Source organism: Mus caroli, unplaced genomic scaffold, assembly GCF_978045245.1.
Source record: "Mus caroli unplaced genomic scaffold, Mus_caroli_1 scaffold_14, whole genome shotgun sequence".
NCBI lineage: Eukaryota > Metazoa > Chordata > Mammalia > Rodentia > Muridae > Mus > Mus caroli.
In genome coordinates, this window is record NW_028227269.1 from 60,635,394 (window position 1) to 60,650,778 (window position 15,385).

The following is a 15,385-nucleotide window of genomic DNA, read 5'->3' on the forward strand; positions in this document are numbered from 1 at the left end:
TGCAAGTGGAGCCATTTTTCCCTCCATATGTACTATTGGTGGTTTAGTCCCTGGGAACTTTGGGTGATCTGGTTGGTTGATATTCTTATTCTTCCTGTGGAGTTGTAAACCCTTTCAGTTCCTTCAGTTCTTCCCCTAACTCAGTCTTATGGTTGGTTGCTTCCTTCTGCATGTGTATTGTTCAGGCACAGTCTCTCAGAGGACAGCTACACCAGGCTCCTGTCAGCAAGTGCTTCTTGACATCAGCAATCTTGTCTGGGTTTGGTCTCTGAAGATGGGATGGATCCCTAGGTAGAGCAGTATCTGGATGACCTTTCCTTTGGTCTCTGCTCCACTTTTTGTCCCTGCATTTTCTTATGACAGGAACAATTCTGGATTAATATTTTTGAGGTGGGTGAGTTGTCCCATTCCTCAATTGGTGGCTAGGTCTTTCCACTGGTTATGGTCTTTACAAGTTTTCTCTCTCCTTTGTTGAGTATTTGGCAAATATAGCTATAAATATAAATAACTTCTTTCTAAAGGGTTCATATTTTCCAGTAAGTTTAAAAAGAAATATCTAATGAGCCATAATTGAGACAAGATGAATATAGATATTTATATGGAAGCTAACAATTATGTTCATAGATTAAATGTTCATCTTTAGTAGTATCTTTTGTAGAATGAGAAAGATGGACCAGTGGATAAGAAAACTTTTTCTTGTAGATAACTTGTACACAGACACACACACACACACACACACACTTGTTCTTGATGACTTGAAAATGCACACTGTTTATGTCTACTGTAGTTATGAACTCAGAGATCAGATACATACACTTAATAACAAATGACACTTTTGGTAAATACTTAAAATATGAAGTTCCCAACAAAACCAAAATATACGTGAAAATGCTCTGCAATTCATACTTTGCTACAAGTGCATGTTAGTCATCAATAACAGTTTTACAGTTTTGTATTTATTATACACAAGCACAAGTGTTTGTCCATCTTTTTCGGACATAGATATAGAGAAATTTAAAAATTCCACATAGTCAGAGAGTATATGAATTATCTCTAACTCATCTTAGAAATCCTCAATTACCATTTTGCACATTTTAATTTCCATCAGTTATGCACATTTCATATCAAGATATTTTTGTGTTAGTTTATCATAATTTGAAATTTAAGTGAATATATATATGTATATATATATATAAAGTATTTAAAATGAATAATTTGATAAAGACATTGGCACCTTTTGAGTAGAGTTAAAATAACTGTCAAATATTTTTATGAAATATGTAACATAAAATGACTTACTTGTGCTTTGCTCACACTAAATTATTTGCCTATGGATGCATACATTTGCTATTTGAAATGCTCTGAAACCTACATACAAGTATGCAAAATTTAGTATACATATGGCTAGCTATGAAAATTAGTTATGAAATATAACAATCTTCCCTGAAATAAACAGGCTTATGTCTTATCAGCTGTGTTCTATAATTTCTAAGTTAGTCTTCTTAAAAAATAATCTAGCTCTTATGGTCAATGTTGTTCTTAAATCTACATTTATGAAACCATTGTGTTGGAGCTTTTTCTATAAAGGATAATTTTTAGAAATAAATTGTATTTTAAGATTAACATATGATTCTTCAACAAACTCAATCTATGGCTAATAATGTCATATATTGAAATTTGACATGAAATTTCTCCTTTCCATTATAAAGATGTTTGCACCAGCTTCATTTTGAAATAACCTCCTCCTAGCAAATTTCTTGTATCATACTTTAAAATCAAAAATCTGTAACAGATTAACTTTTTGCATATAGTATTTCAGGAATTGTATCCTAATAGTATCTGTGTTTTAGTTGCTATCATATCACCTTTAGACAGGAACACTGAATAAGACTTTTTATCGCTCATCCAAGCCTAAATCCACTCAGAGAACACATGGGAGGCACTCCCTTACAAAGTTGCAAATGTTTCCCAAATTAATCCACTCAATTTTTCCACTTTCTGGGGGATTTGATAATTTGATTTTACTTTCTTTTTTATTCAAATTTTATGTAAAAATACAAAAAATCTGTTTTAAAAAATATAGTAAAAATGTAAAAGGTAACAAGGATAACAATAAATAAATGTAAGCAAAAGAAAACATGTTCTATGTTTTTAAAGTGCTGTTTTCTTTCCCACCTTTTATTGAAAATTAATTATTTCTCATACAACATATCCTGATTACAATTTCCCTTCCCTCAACTCCTCTCCATTCCTTTCCATCTTTCTTACCATTCAGATCCACTCCCATTCAGTATCTCATTTGTAAAAGTCAGCCTTCTAAGAGATAACAACAAAACACAATAAAATAAAATATAAGTTAAAAAAAATCATCACATCAAAGTTAGACAAGGTAAACAGAAGAAAAAGAACCTGTGTGTTTACACACTCAGGAATCTCTTAAAACAGTAAACTGGAAGTCATCATAGGTAGTCAGAGGACTTGATTCATATCAGTGTAGATCCTGTAATTTGTGCTTTCGTCTCTGTGAGTTCATATGGGCTTTGAATTAAAGGGTCTGGTTATCCTGGTATCCTCCATCTCTTCTGACCTTTACACTCTTACTGGATCCTCTGTCTAAGAATTCACTGATCTCTGTAGAGAGAGATTTGGTGAAGATATCCCATTTAGAGCTAAGCGTTCCAAGCTCACTCTCTCTCTCTCCCTCCCTTCCCCCCTCCTCTCTCTCTCTTTCTCTTTGCATAATGTCTGGCTGTGCATCACTGTGTTTATTTTCATCTGCCACAGGAGGATGCTTCACCAATGATGGCTTAATAAGTCACTGATCTACTAGTATACCAGAATATCATTAGGAATCATTTAGTCACTACCTTTTTATTTCCAATACCACTAGTATTTGGTTTACCCTAAGACTCTGGGAAATATAGTGCCTGGTTTTTGGTCACTTCAGCAGTATTGGTGAATTCTGTATTGTGTAGTATACTTAAGACAATTCAAACATTTGTTTGTTGCTCCCATAAGCTTTTTGCCATCATTAATATAGGATGTTATATAGGTATGGCAACATTGTATATCAAAGTTTTCATGGTTTGGTTTGTGTCTAAGTTTCTATTTTGGTAGTTGAAATTCAAGTGGCTGAGAAACACTTAAATCAATGAATGAAAATCAAAACTAGTTTGAGAACTCATGCTACATTTGACAGGAATATCAGAGATAGCACAAATGGCAGCTCACCCTGGTGAGCATGTGGAATAAGGGGAATGATCATTCAGTGCTGGTGGCTGAACAGACTTGTACAGATATTATGAAAATCGGCGTGCCAGCTCCTCAGGAATATAGAAGATCTACTTCAAGATCCATGTATATGACTGTTGGGCATATCTTCAAAGGATATTTCTGCAAAAACATGCTTAATTGTGTTCATTGCTATTGTACTCACAATAGTCAGAAATTGGAAACAAGCTCGATGTTCTTCAAAAGAAGACTGGGTCTGGAAAATGCAGTACATTCATAATGGATTATTACTCAGCCGCTGAAAAACAATATGACCTTAAAATGTTTGAAGGCAGTGGATGGGTCGATAAAAATTCATACTGCATGAGGGAAACAACATAGTGAAGAATAAATATATGATTATCAAGATATATTCTGTAGACCTAGAGAGTCTAGGTATAAGGGAAGGGTCTGGGGGGAAAGGACATATAGAGTTCCCTGGGAGAGAGAAACAGAATAGATTTTATGGGTGGACTGGGCAGGGCAAAACAGGTGGGGAGGCCTGGAAATGTGTAAAGGGACAGGTAGAATTGAGGGAAATTTCAGGAATGGTCCAAAAACCTAGTGCAGTGTGAACTTCCTAAAATATATAAAGGCAGTCCTAACAAAATGTCCAAATAATGAAGATGCAGTCTCAACTGGCCACCTGTTTTCACCAATGAAGACTTCAGTATCAGCACTGGGTTACATCAAATTGCATTGTTGGTCAAAGAGATCTTATGGAAATCTTAAAACAGTGCCAGATATTTCCAGGACAATAGGATTTTCTCCACAAAGTGACAGGAAGGGACCATTGGTGAAGACCAACACAACTCAGTGAAGTTGGTGCCTACATAGAACCTTACAGTCTAGATTCTTTGGTACTGGAAGGTTCTCTGAAGGACAGCTAATTTTAAATCTTTAATGGAAAATGTAGAAATAGTACCTGAATAAGAAATCTCTTAAAAATTAATTAATACTACCAATGAGTAAACGTAACATGTAAAGTGAAGGATATTATTAGTTTGATTGATGTGGTATTGTATCAATGACACTATTAAAGCAATAGTCAGTTCAAAGGAATTTGTGATTATAACTTTTAGCATCCTTAAAACCATATTCATATTTGTTTACTTGCTATATGAGCTCACAAGCCTCAGTAGACGCTGATTTAAGGAGAACTAGCCCCACGGGCATTGCCTACCCGGTTACCCAAGTGCAAAACTTCTAAACTGAACCATCCATCCATCATCAGACTATCAGTCCTGGCAGGAAAATAACCAATCACTAACACAAAGTCTTTCTGAGGACTTCAATTCTAGGGATGTCTCAGGGCCTACCATAGTCCAGTTTTTCTGAAGACACGTAGAGACTAAAGAGCATACAAATTGTGTTAACTTTCATTTTCTCATTTCTCATCCCCACCAGATGTTTATGCAAATAAAGCATAAATTTCAAAAGAAAAAAACCATAGTAACAATGAAACATAAAGAAAGGCATGAGAAAGTAAAACCTAAACTTTACAATAAGGATAGAATCTTTGAAATTAGAACAAAGTATATAACTATAAAGCAAAATGAATAGATAAATTGACAAATAAAAAGAAATAAAATAAATAAATCATATTCATCGAAAGAATGAATTAACATATATAAATATGAAGTTAGTAGAAAAATGAGGAGAATCCAATAAAAATTCTGTGAAAAATTCGTATTAAAAATTCCTCAATATGGCCTATGAATCTAGCAGAAATGAATTTAAAATGCTAGAATTGGCTCTAGAAATGAGAATACTCAAGCAGGATATTGGCATAAAATAGTTGGCTTGATCGCTTCAACTGTGCAGAAACACAAGACAAGATCCATTCTGAGAAATCACTGGTTAGCAGAGCTGTGAAGGGAATGTGACTCAAATAGAGAAATACTTCAGAAGACAAATTGAAACTCTAAGGTACTTTGTCAAAAATTGGCATAGATCATCTATTTGGAAGTTTTTGGCCATTATCTATTCATATTAAATATATTAATCATTTTTTGAAGATAAAATTGTATTTCCAGAACATACTCATCATAGATGCATATTTAACCAACACATGCACATGCCAATTTTCCTGAATTAACACATATTTGATTTGGATATTGTGGGGCGCCGCTGTCTTCCGGTGCTGAGTCATTTCCTCAGCACCAACTAGTAAACACCTAGTTTGCGCCTGCGCTGGAAATCCCCGCCCCGGGCAGCTCCGCCTCAGGGATGGGGTGATCAGTGTTGAGCCAATCATGGCTTGCTACATCCGAGGCGGGGAGAATTTCTTATAAAAGGGAGGGGCTCGGACTGCCTGGGGTCTCCGGTTGTGAAGCTTATGCTCTCCCTCTCAAGACGCATAAAGCTTGCTGCAGAAGAACCCTATCGTGTGTGGTGTCCTCATTCGCGGGCGATTCAGAGAACACTCACATCTGGTGCCGAAATCCCGGGAAAACGAAGAACAGAAGAACATCGCGAGCACCGTCGGAGATCCCCCGGTGACGGGGAGGGTCCAGAACTGCAGGAACTACGTCTCGGAAAGGTATGCCTGAATTTTACCTGACCCTTTCACACTCCCTTCAACTAACTGGGCCGTGGGAGGGATTGCCCGAGGCTTTAATTATCGTCCTCGTGGCCTTGGTTGTATGGTTCCTAGCCCTCTTCTTTTGTGAACATAGAAGGTTGTGTTAAATTGAAGTTCTTACGATCTCGGAGACATAAAACTGCAGTCTCCTTTAGAGTATCATGGGGGCTTCTCAATCAGTACAAACTTCATTAAAAGAACTTCTCAAAAGAAGGGACCTGAAGCTTGGGGACAGAGTTCTTCGCCGCTTTGTTGAGGAAGTTGATCGAGTAGCTCCCTGGTATGCGGTGTCAGGATCTCTGACACTGCCGTCATGGAATAAGCTAGGCAACGATCTAGAAACCTGTTCAGACCTCAGGTTGGGAGTTAAGGCCATATGGAAACTAGTTAAGAGTTGTCTTGAAGATGAGGCCTGTGAGGAGGAGCGAAAGAAAGGGCAAAAGGTTTTAGAAGCTATGCAGGAAGGTATGTCAGAATCCGAGCGTAGTGAGAGGATGGGTGTGCGCACAAAAACCGTAAAAAAGGCAAAAAAGGGAAGTGAAAAAGGACCTCCCGGGAGAAACAGAAAGGGAGAGAAGGGGAGCAGCAGGCCCGGGTTATATCCGACCCGAGAACTGGCTGCCCTCCACCTAAGAGATACCTCGGATTCTTCCGAAACCGAGGACAGTAAACTGACCTCGGAGGAAGAGGGCGAGTTAGAAGAAGAAGCAGTTAGATATAAAGGAGAAAGGTATCACCCAGATGAAGGCGGGCGACCTAAGTCAAGTAAGCCCGCGTCCGGTGTCTCCTCTAAGGATAGGAGATTGTTGGCTGCCGCCATTCCCTCCGCTCCCCCACCTTATGAGGCCCGGTCATCCACAACTTCCTTTTTTCCCCAAAAGATCCTCCGCAAGCTACAATTAGCGTTTCCTGTTTATGAACAAGAAGGGGGGAGAATCTACGCTCCTGTAGACTATAGTCAGATAAAAGATCTTGCAGAATCAGTAAGAAAATATGGTTCCAATGCTAATTTTACTGTTATGATTCTTGAAAGAATGGCACAAACTGCCATGACACCTAGTGATTGGCAAATGGTGGTTAAGGCCGCCTTGCCTACTATGGGACAATACATAGAATGGAAAGCCTTGTGGCATGAGGCAGCCCAGTCCCAGGCCAGGGTCAACGCAATAGCCCTTACGCAAGAGCAGCGGGATTGGACATTTGACCTTTTAACAGGCCAAGGCCCGTGGGCCGCAGATCAAATTAATTACCATTGGGGGGCGTACGCCCAGATTTCCAGCACAGCCATACGGGCCTGGAAGTCACTTAATCGCAAGGGAGAAACCACCAATCAGCTTACAAAAATTGTTCAAGGGCCCCAGGAGCCCTTTGCCGACTTCGTCGCACGCATGATGGAGGCGGCAGGGAAAATCTTTGGGGACCCAGAGGGGATAGGACCCTTTATTGAGCAACTGATTTTTGAACAAGCCACCCAGGAATGCAGGAATGCCATTGCTCCTAGAAAATCAAAAGGGTTGCAAGAATGGCTAAGAGTGTGTAGAGAGATTGGAGGTCCACTTAGCAATACTGGCCTCGCGGCCGCCATCATGTTAGCACAAAAGCATCCTCCACAAAAGAAGACCGGTGAACGGACCTGTTTTAATTGTGGTAAGCCTGGACATTTCAAAAGAGATTGCAAAGCCCCAGAAAAGAAAGGGGGGGTCTTGACCCTCTGCACGAGGTGTGGTAAAGGGTACCATAGAGCAGATCAATGTCGCTCAGTGCGAGATATACAGGGAAGGCTTTTGCCTCCATTAAATGTTCCTGCTCCCAATGTGTCAAAAAACGGGTCATTGGGCCCACGGTCCCAGGGCCCTCAAAGATATGGGAACCGGTTTGTCAGAACCTCCGGGATGGCGGAAGAAGCGACCCAGGAAGACCCACAAGGGTGGACCTGCGCGCCGCCTCCGACCTCCTACTAATGCCCCAAATGAGTATCCAACCAGTACCTATAGAGCCAATGTCACCTTTGCCCCCTGGGACCATGGGCCTTATCCTCGGACGAGGATCACTCACCTTACGGGGCCTAGTGGTCCATCCTGGGGTTGTTGACCACCTACATTCCCCCGAAATACAGGTCTTATGTTCCAGCCCCAGGGGCGTGTTTTCTATCAGTGCAGGAGATAGGATAGCTCAATTGCTGCTCCTCCCCGACACCCTCTGGGAGGGCTCCCCAGGCCCCAGTCCCAAAACGATGGGGTCATCAGGAACTGATTCAGCCTACCTTGTTGTATCCCTGAATGAAAGGCCCAAACTCTGCCTCGAAGTAAATGGAAAAAGGTTTGAAGGTATTCTTGATACCGGGGCAGACAAAAGTATTATATCCACGCACTGGTGGCCAAAAGCTTGGCCCACTACAAAATCGTCCCACTCTCTACAAGGCCTGGGATATCATTCATGCCCTGCCATAAGCTCAATGAGTTTGACTTGGAAGGCTCCTGAAGGACAAAAGGGTAAATTTGAACCTTATGTGCTCCCGCTCCCAGTAAACCTTTGGGGGAGAGACATTATGCAACATTTGGGCCTAACCCTGTCCAATGAAAAAATTGTGTTGGGGGAAGGCTTGAATAAGGCAAAAAACATGATGCTAAAGATGGGCTACAGGACAGGTAAAGGATTAGGACGGTCAGAGCAAGGAGGAATTGAGCCTATTTCACCAGTAGGAAATATAGCCCGACAAGGACTGGGTTTTTCCTAGGGGCCATGGGGACGGTTCGGCCTATACCGTGGAAAACAGAGGACCCGGTGTGGGTCCCTCAATGGCCCCTATCCTCTGAAAAAATGGAGGCCGCAATACAATTAGTAAATGAACAACTAAAATTGGATCATATAGAACCTTCTACCTCCCCCTGGAATACTCCCATATTTGTTATTAAGAAAAGATCAGGGAAATGGAGGTTGCTCCATGACCTTAGAGCCATTAATGAACAAATGCATTTGTTTGGCCCTGTGCAAAGAGGCCTTCCTGTGCTCTCCGCCCTGCCCAGGGGTTGGAATTTGATTATAATAGATATTAAAGACTGTTTCTTTTCTATACCTCTATGTCCAATAGATAGGCCCAGATTTGCTTTCACCATACCCTCTGTTAATCATATGGAACCCGATAAAAGGTACCAATGGAAGGTTCTACCACAAGGAATGTCCAACAGCCCTACTATGTGCCAACTTTATGTGCAGGAGGCCCTTTCTCCAGTAAGGGATCAATTTCCCTCGTTAGTCATGCTCCATTATATGGACGACATCCTTCTGTGCCACAAGGACCTTGGCCTGCTTCAAAGGGCCTACCCCCTTTTACTTAAAACTTTGAGTCAATGGGGACTTCAAATAGCTGTAGAAAAGGTCCAAATTTCAAATACTGGACAGTTCCTGGGTACCATGGTGACACCAAATAACATCATACCTCAAAAATTAGAGATAAGAAGGGACCACCTCCATACCCTAAATGATTTTCAGAAATTGTTGGGGGACATTAACTGGCTTAGACCCTTTTTAAAAATCCCCACTTCGGAATTAAGATCTTTGTTCAATATCTTAGAAGGAGATTCGCACATCACGTCCCCCCGAACATTGACTCCAGCTGCTGATCTGGCCCTACAAAAGGTGGAAATGGCCCTGACACAAGCGCAGCTGCTCCGTATCGAAGAATCACAACCCTTTAGTCTGTGTGTCTTACAAACTGCCCATTTGCCAACTGCCGTTCTTTGGCAGAATGGGCCCCTGCTATGGGTTCACCCAAATGTATCCCCAGCAAAAATAATACATTGGTATCCTGAAGCCATAGCTCAGCTTGCACTCAGAGGCTATAAAGCAGCCATCACCCATTTCGGGCGTAGCCCCCACCTCTTGGTGGTGCCTTATACCTCTGTGCAAGTTCAGACCTTGGCCGCCACATCTAATGACTGGGCTATACTAGTTACAACTTTCCCTGGAAGCATAGACAATCACTATCCCAAACACCCGATCCTACACTTTGCCCAGAGCCAGTCAATTGTGTTCCCGCAGGTAACGGTAAGAAACCCAATTAAGGAAGGGCTCATGGTGTATACCGATGGCTCCAAGAATGGTGTAGGGGCCTTTGTGGTCAATGGCAAAATATGTTCCAAACAATATAAAGAAGCATCACCTCAAGTAATAGAGTGTCTAGTGGTTCTGGAGGTATTAAAAACCTTCTCTGAACCCCTCAATATTGTGTCAGACTCTAGTTATGTAGTAAATGCAGTAAACTTGCTGGAGGTGGCTGGAGTAATCAAACCCTCTAGCACTTTAGCACAAATTTTTCAAGAAATACAATCAGTGTTGCTTCAAAGAAAATTCCCAGTTTTCATCACTCATATCAGGGCTCATTCAGGCCTACCTGGCCCCATGTCCCTGGGTAATGACTTGGCAGACAAAGCCACCAAATTAATAGCCACAGCCCTGTCATCCTCTGTGGAAGCTGCAAAAGGATTCCACAATCGCTTTCATGTAACGGCAGAAACGTTGCGCCGTCGCTTCTCCTTGACTAGGAAAGAAGCTCGTGACATCGTCACTAGCTGCCAAAATTGCTGTGAATTTCTGCCCCTCCCTCATGTGGGGATCAACCCCCGCGGCGTTCAGCCTTTACAAATATGGCAAATGGATGTCACACATGTCCCCTCCTTTGGTAAATTACAATATCTTCATGTGTCCGTTGATACCTGCTCTGGCATTATTTTTGCATCTCCCCATGTGGGAGAAAAGGCAACACATGCGATCCAACACTGCCTCGAGGCTTGGAGCGCTTGGGGACAACCTAAATTTATTAAAACTGATAACGGACCAGCTTATACTTCACAAAAATTTCAAAGCTTTTGTCGCCAAATGGGAGTAACGCATCTAACTGGTATCCCATATAACCCACAAGGTCAAGGCATTGTTGAGAGAGCACATCGGACCCTTAAATCTTATGTTGTTAAACAAAAAGGGGGCGCTGACGAAGCTATACCCCGTACGCCAAAAGTGTCTGTGTCATTGGCACTATTCACCCTCAATTTTTTAAATCTTGACGCACACGGTCATACCGCAGCAGAACGACATTGTTCTGAACCAACTAGACCCAAAGAATTAATAAAATGGAAAGATGTCTTAACCAACAAATGGAGAGGCCCGGATCCTATTCTAATAAGATCCAGGGGAGCTGTTTGTGTTTTCCCGCAGAACGAACAAAATCCATTCTGGGTCCCAGAAAGACTAACACGATTAATACCCCAAGATGATGAAGATCGCCCTGCTGATATTGGGAATCATCCTGCCCCTGCAAGTGACATCCAAACGGGAGGAGATCCGATGGGGAATAATGTCGACGTTCCCGCTGCCAATGCCAGTGACACATGATGCGCAAGTATTCCCCCGCTTGTTTGTGACCGAAGATACCTTAGGTTTACCATATTTACCATGGGACCCACAAGCTGAACGGGTAATAGATAATAGAACCTTTATATTTAAAGGGAGCTTGTGTTTCATCAGCGGCAACCCATCAAATTACTGTATTGGGTTATTGTCACAGGTCTCTACACTCATTTCCAATGTATGGGCCGCTAATGGAACCCACTGGTGTGCAAATGCAACTTCAATTATAGCAGTTTGGCCTAAAAGCATTATCCAACTTGTTAAACAACCCAAATTGGCACCCTTTTGCTCTACTAAGGAAGAGACATTGTCAATCTTACCATGGTCCGGTTGCCAATCTCGCAGAACAGGGACTATTGGGAATCACTTTACCTTTTCTCCCCCTCTGGCCAATGGATCATTCCATATTGCAAAACTCAATGGTCTGGATAACCCCAGGGCCACCGGCAACCCTTTTGATTTGTGGTTGCTGTGCGGCCTTAATGGCAGTTGCACAGATTTAACCCCCATAGGCTTTGTGCAAGGAGCACGTATTAGAAAGGGGGTATTGTGCTCACAGTCATTTGGCGATGAGTCCCCCTGGGCCTTCCAACAGACTAAGGATTTTGGGCCGGTGCCTGTATGCGTTTGGCCCCCTTTTTTATGGGTAGTTAGTAATTCCACCAGCTCACATGATTTTAGTCAGTTAAATTGTAGTGAGAATGCCTGTTATTATGTGATGTGCTGGAATGCTACTAAATTTCCTTTAGCTTTGATAATGCGCTTGCCCCGATTTATTCCGGTCCCGGTGGTGGCGCCCAGCTCTTTGGCCTTGTTTAGAGAAAAAAGAGATTTTGGAGTATCGGCAGTTATAGTTGGTACCTTAGCGGCAGTGGGGATCACTGCCTCGGTTACCGCCTCTGCGTTAGCTTTGAGCGGGACAATACAAACGGCCGATACCATCAACCAACTCTCGGCCTCAATCACTGTAGCCATGGATAAGGGGCATTTCGCATACTCCCAATTACAGGGGGGTCTGTTATTGGTGAACCAACGTATAGACTTGGTTCAAGAACAAATAGACATTCTTTGGCAAATTGCCCAATTGGGATGTGAAATGAAACTGCCAGGCCTCTGTATTACCTCCATACAATTTAAAAATTTTACCCGTGCTGCAAACCTTTCTAAGAATTTGTCCTTACAGCTGAGAAATAATTGGTCGATGGAATTTGATCAGACTCTCCAAGAGCTTCGGATGGCTATAGTAGAGATCAACTCCACGCGACTTGATTTTTCCCTGACTGAAGGCTTCGCGTCCTGGATTTCATCAGCCTTCTCTTATTTTAAAGAATGGGTGGGGGTGGGCTTATTCGGAATCCTCCTCTGCTTTGGACTGGCACTTAGCTTAGGGTTAATCTGCAAATTATATAAGAAAAATAATAGAGACAAAATCATGATATCCCAGGCGCTTGCTGCCCTGGAGCAGGGGCAATCTGCACAGGTATGGTTGGCGGCGCTTAAACAAAATTGATTTGCACCACTGGTCGCTGGCTGCCCACGCCTTAGCGGGTGAGCTTCAGCAGCCCTAGAGGATTGTAGAGCAATGCATCGCACAGGTGGTCCCCCCGTCCCACCTGGGGAATATGCCGTCTAGTGGGGGTTCCCTGCCCTAGTCTTCCCCTCCTCGAAAAAATGGCAGAGGGACAGGTCGGAGCAACTTCGGGTCCCACTCAAGCCTAGTTGTTGCTTGCGGACATAGTTCTTACATCTCTGAGTAAGAGGATTCGGCCAATGTTCCCGTCCTCTCATACTGGGTGTCCAGTTGGTTTTATTAGACAAAAAAGGGGGAGATGTGGGGCGCCGCTGTCTTCCGGTGCTGAGTCATTTCCTCAGCACCAACTAGTAAACACCTAGTTTGCGCCTGCGCTGGAAATCCCCGCCCCGGGCAGCTCCGCCTCAGGGATGGGGTGATCAGTGTTGAGCCAATCATGGCTTGCTACGTCCGAGGCGGGGAGAATTTCTTATAAAAGGGAGGGGCTCGGACTGCCTGGGGTCTCCGGTTGTGAAGCTTATGCTCTCCCTCTCAAGACGCATAAAGCTTGCTGCAGAAGAACCCTATCGTGTGTGGTGTCCTCATTCGCGGGCGATTCAGAGAACACTCACAGGATATCAAACAAGAGACTGAAATATTTACCAGGAGACACTAACAGTGTTCATGCTTGCAACATAATTGTGTTAAAATTAATTGCTTCCCCTCAATGGAGGAACACAGACCAAATTCAGTCTCAACTAATCTGGATCCCAGAGATCTCTCAGACAGTTAGTCACCAACCAGACATCATACACTAGCTGATATGAGGCCTCTGACACATATATAGCAGAAAAAGAATGCCAGGTCTGGGTTCAGTGAGAGAAGAAACACCTAAACCTTGAGAGGCTTGAAGCCCCAGGGAGTGGGGAGGTCTGATGTGTTAGGAGTTGGGGGTGGGGGAACATTCTCTTGGAGATGGGAGAGGAGGAATGGGATGAGGAAAATTTGGAGGGTGAACCAGGAAGTAGATAACGACTGGACTGTAAAAGAATATTAAGGATAATTTAGGGGGAAAAAAAGAGAATTGAAAAAAAAGTCATTGTCGTGTATTATGTGATAAAATTCAAATAAGATTATATAGAGATATGGGGTCATATGTTATTAATATAAATGAATACTATGTACCAATAAAGTAAAAAATAAAGGCAGGGGAAATTAACATGTAGTTTTGAAAACACTCAGATTTTTTGAAGTTTTACATGAAGTTATACATGATTATTGCTTATTACATGATATTTTCATATTTGTATATAGTATGATACTTTTGTCAGTCTAAATTATCTCCACAAAGATTCCTTATTTCTTTAAATTGAAATATTCAATGTCCTTTTTTTCTGGCCTTTAAAGAAAGCACACAGTTCATTTTCATTATCAGTTGTCATCCAGCCATACAATAGAGGTACAGAAATTATTGCTCCTATCCATCTGTAACTTAGCATCCATTAATTAACCTTTTGCTAGCCTTGCCACCTCTCCTGCTCTCCTAGCCTCTGGTTGACCCCATCCTGCTCTCAACTTGTAAGGAATTAACATTTTGAGACTCTCCTTATGAGATGAGTTAGTATATAACCTCTGTGCTTGGATTACTTCATTTTTGTAATTCATTTTAATTCCATTTTTATTTGTACAAATGTCAAGATTCTTTTATTTCTATGGTTGAATAGCATTCCATGGTAGATATATGCAAAACTTCTTTATCTGTACATTGGTTCTTAGACACTCATAATTTCCAGTTTTAAATTTTGTAAATAGTACAACAAACCATGAAAAAATTTAGATATCTTTTTCTCTTATAACTTTATTTCTTAAGTGTACCCAGGACTTCTAGAATTGTTATATGGTAATTTATTATTATTTCAGGTTATCTGAGGAACTCCCATTATTTTAACACATTGATATAGTAAATGGCATTTTTACAAGCAGTGTGGAGATGTCTTTCTCTCAATACTTGCTGTCATTTAATTTTTGACAACAACTATTCTACATGGAGTGAAATGACTACTATTGTCATTGTGATTTTCTTTTTCCCTCGTTATGAGGATAGCAATTATTTTCTCTTGTTAATCACTTTTTTCTTCCTTTGAGAAATACTAAGTATATATATTGGTCATGAGTATCAATATATCTTTATATTTCACGATATATATTACAAGGTATCTAGTTTAAAACGATTTCTCAAATTCTACAGGTTGGTTCTTCACTCAGTTATAATATTCATTCTCTCTCTCTCTCTCTCTCTCTCTCTCTCTCTCTCTCTCTCTCTCTCTGTGTGTGTGTGTGTGTGTGTGTGCGTGTGCGTGTGTGTGTGTGTGTGCGTGTGTGTGTGTGTGTGTGTGTGTGTAAACATTTTAGTTTGAAGTAACTCTGTTTGTCAGGTCTTACTCTGATTTCTGAGGTGGAAGACATAGGTTCCTATCTTTCTTGAGTTTTCTCTTGGATCTCACCCACAAAGCAAGCAACAAAACAAACAAAAAATTAATATAAGCTCTGGATATGGAATATATCCCTCTCTATTTTTGTGATTTTGTTTGCTTGACTATTTGAAACAGGGTCTC

The 15,385-nt window shown here is 41.5% G+C and overlaps 1 protein-coding gene across 1 annotated transcript in view; it reads left to right on the forward strand.

Moving 5' to 3' along the window:
* Positions 1–5,740: 5,740 nt before the first annotated feature.
* The window catches only part of LOC110306529 (uncharacterized), a 30,304-nt gene continuing 20,659 nt past the window's right edge, over positions 5,741–15,385 (forward strand). The window contains exons 1-2 of the mRNA XM_085830099.1: positions 5,741–5,812; positions 11,069–12,593. Coding sequence (XP_085686225.1) covers positions 11,124–12,593 — 1,470 coding nt within the window. The 5' untranslated portion in view covers positions 5,741–5,812; positions 11,069–11,123. The remainder of the gene's footprint in view (positions 5,813–11,068; positions 12,594–15,385) is intronic.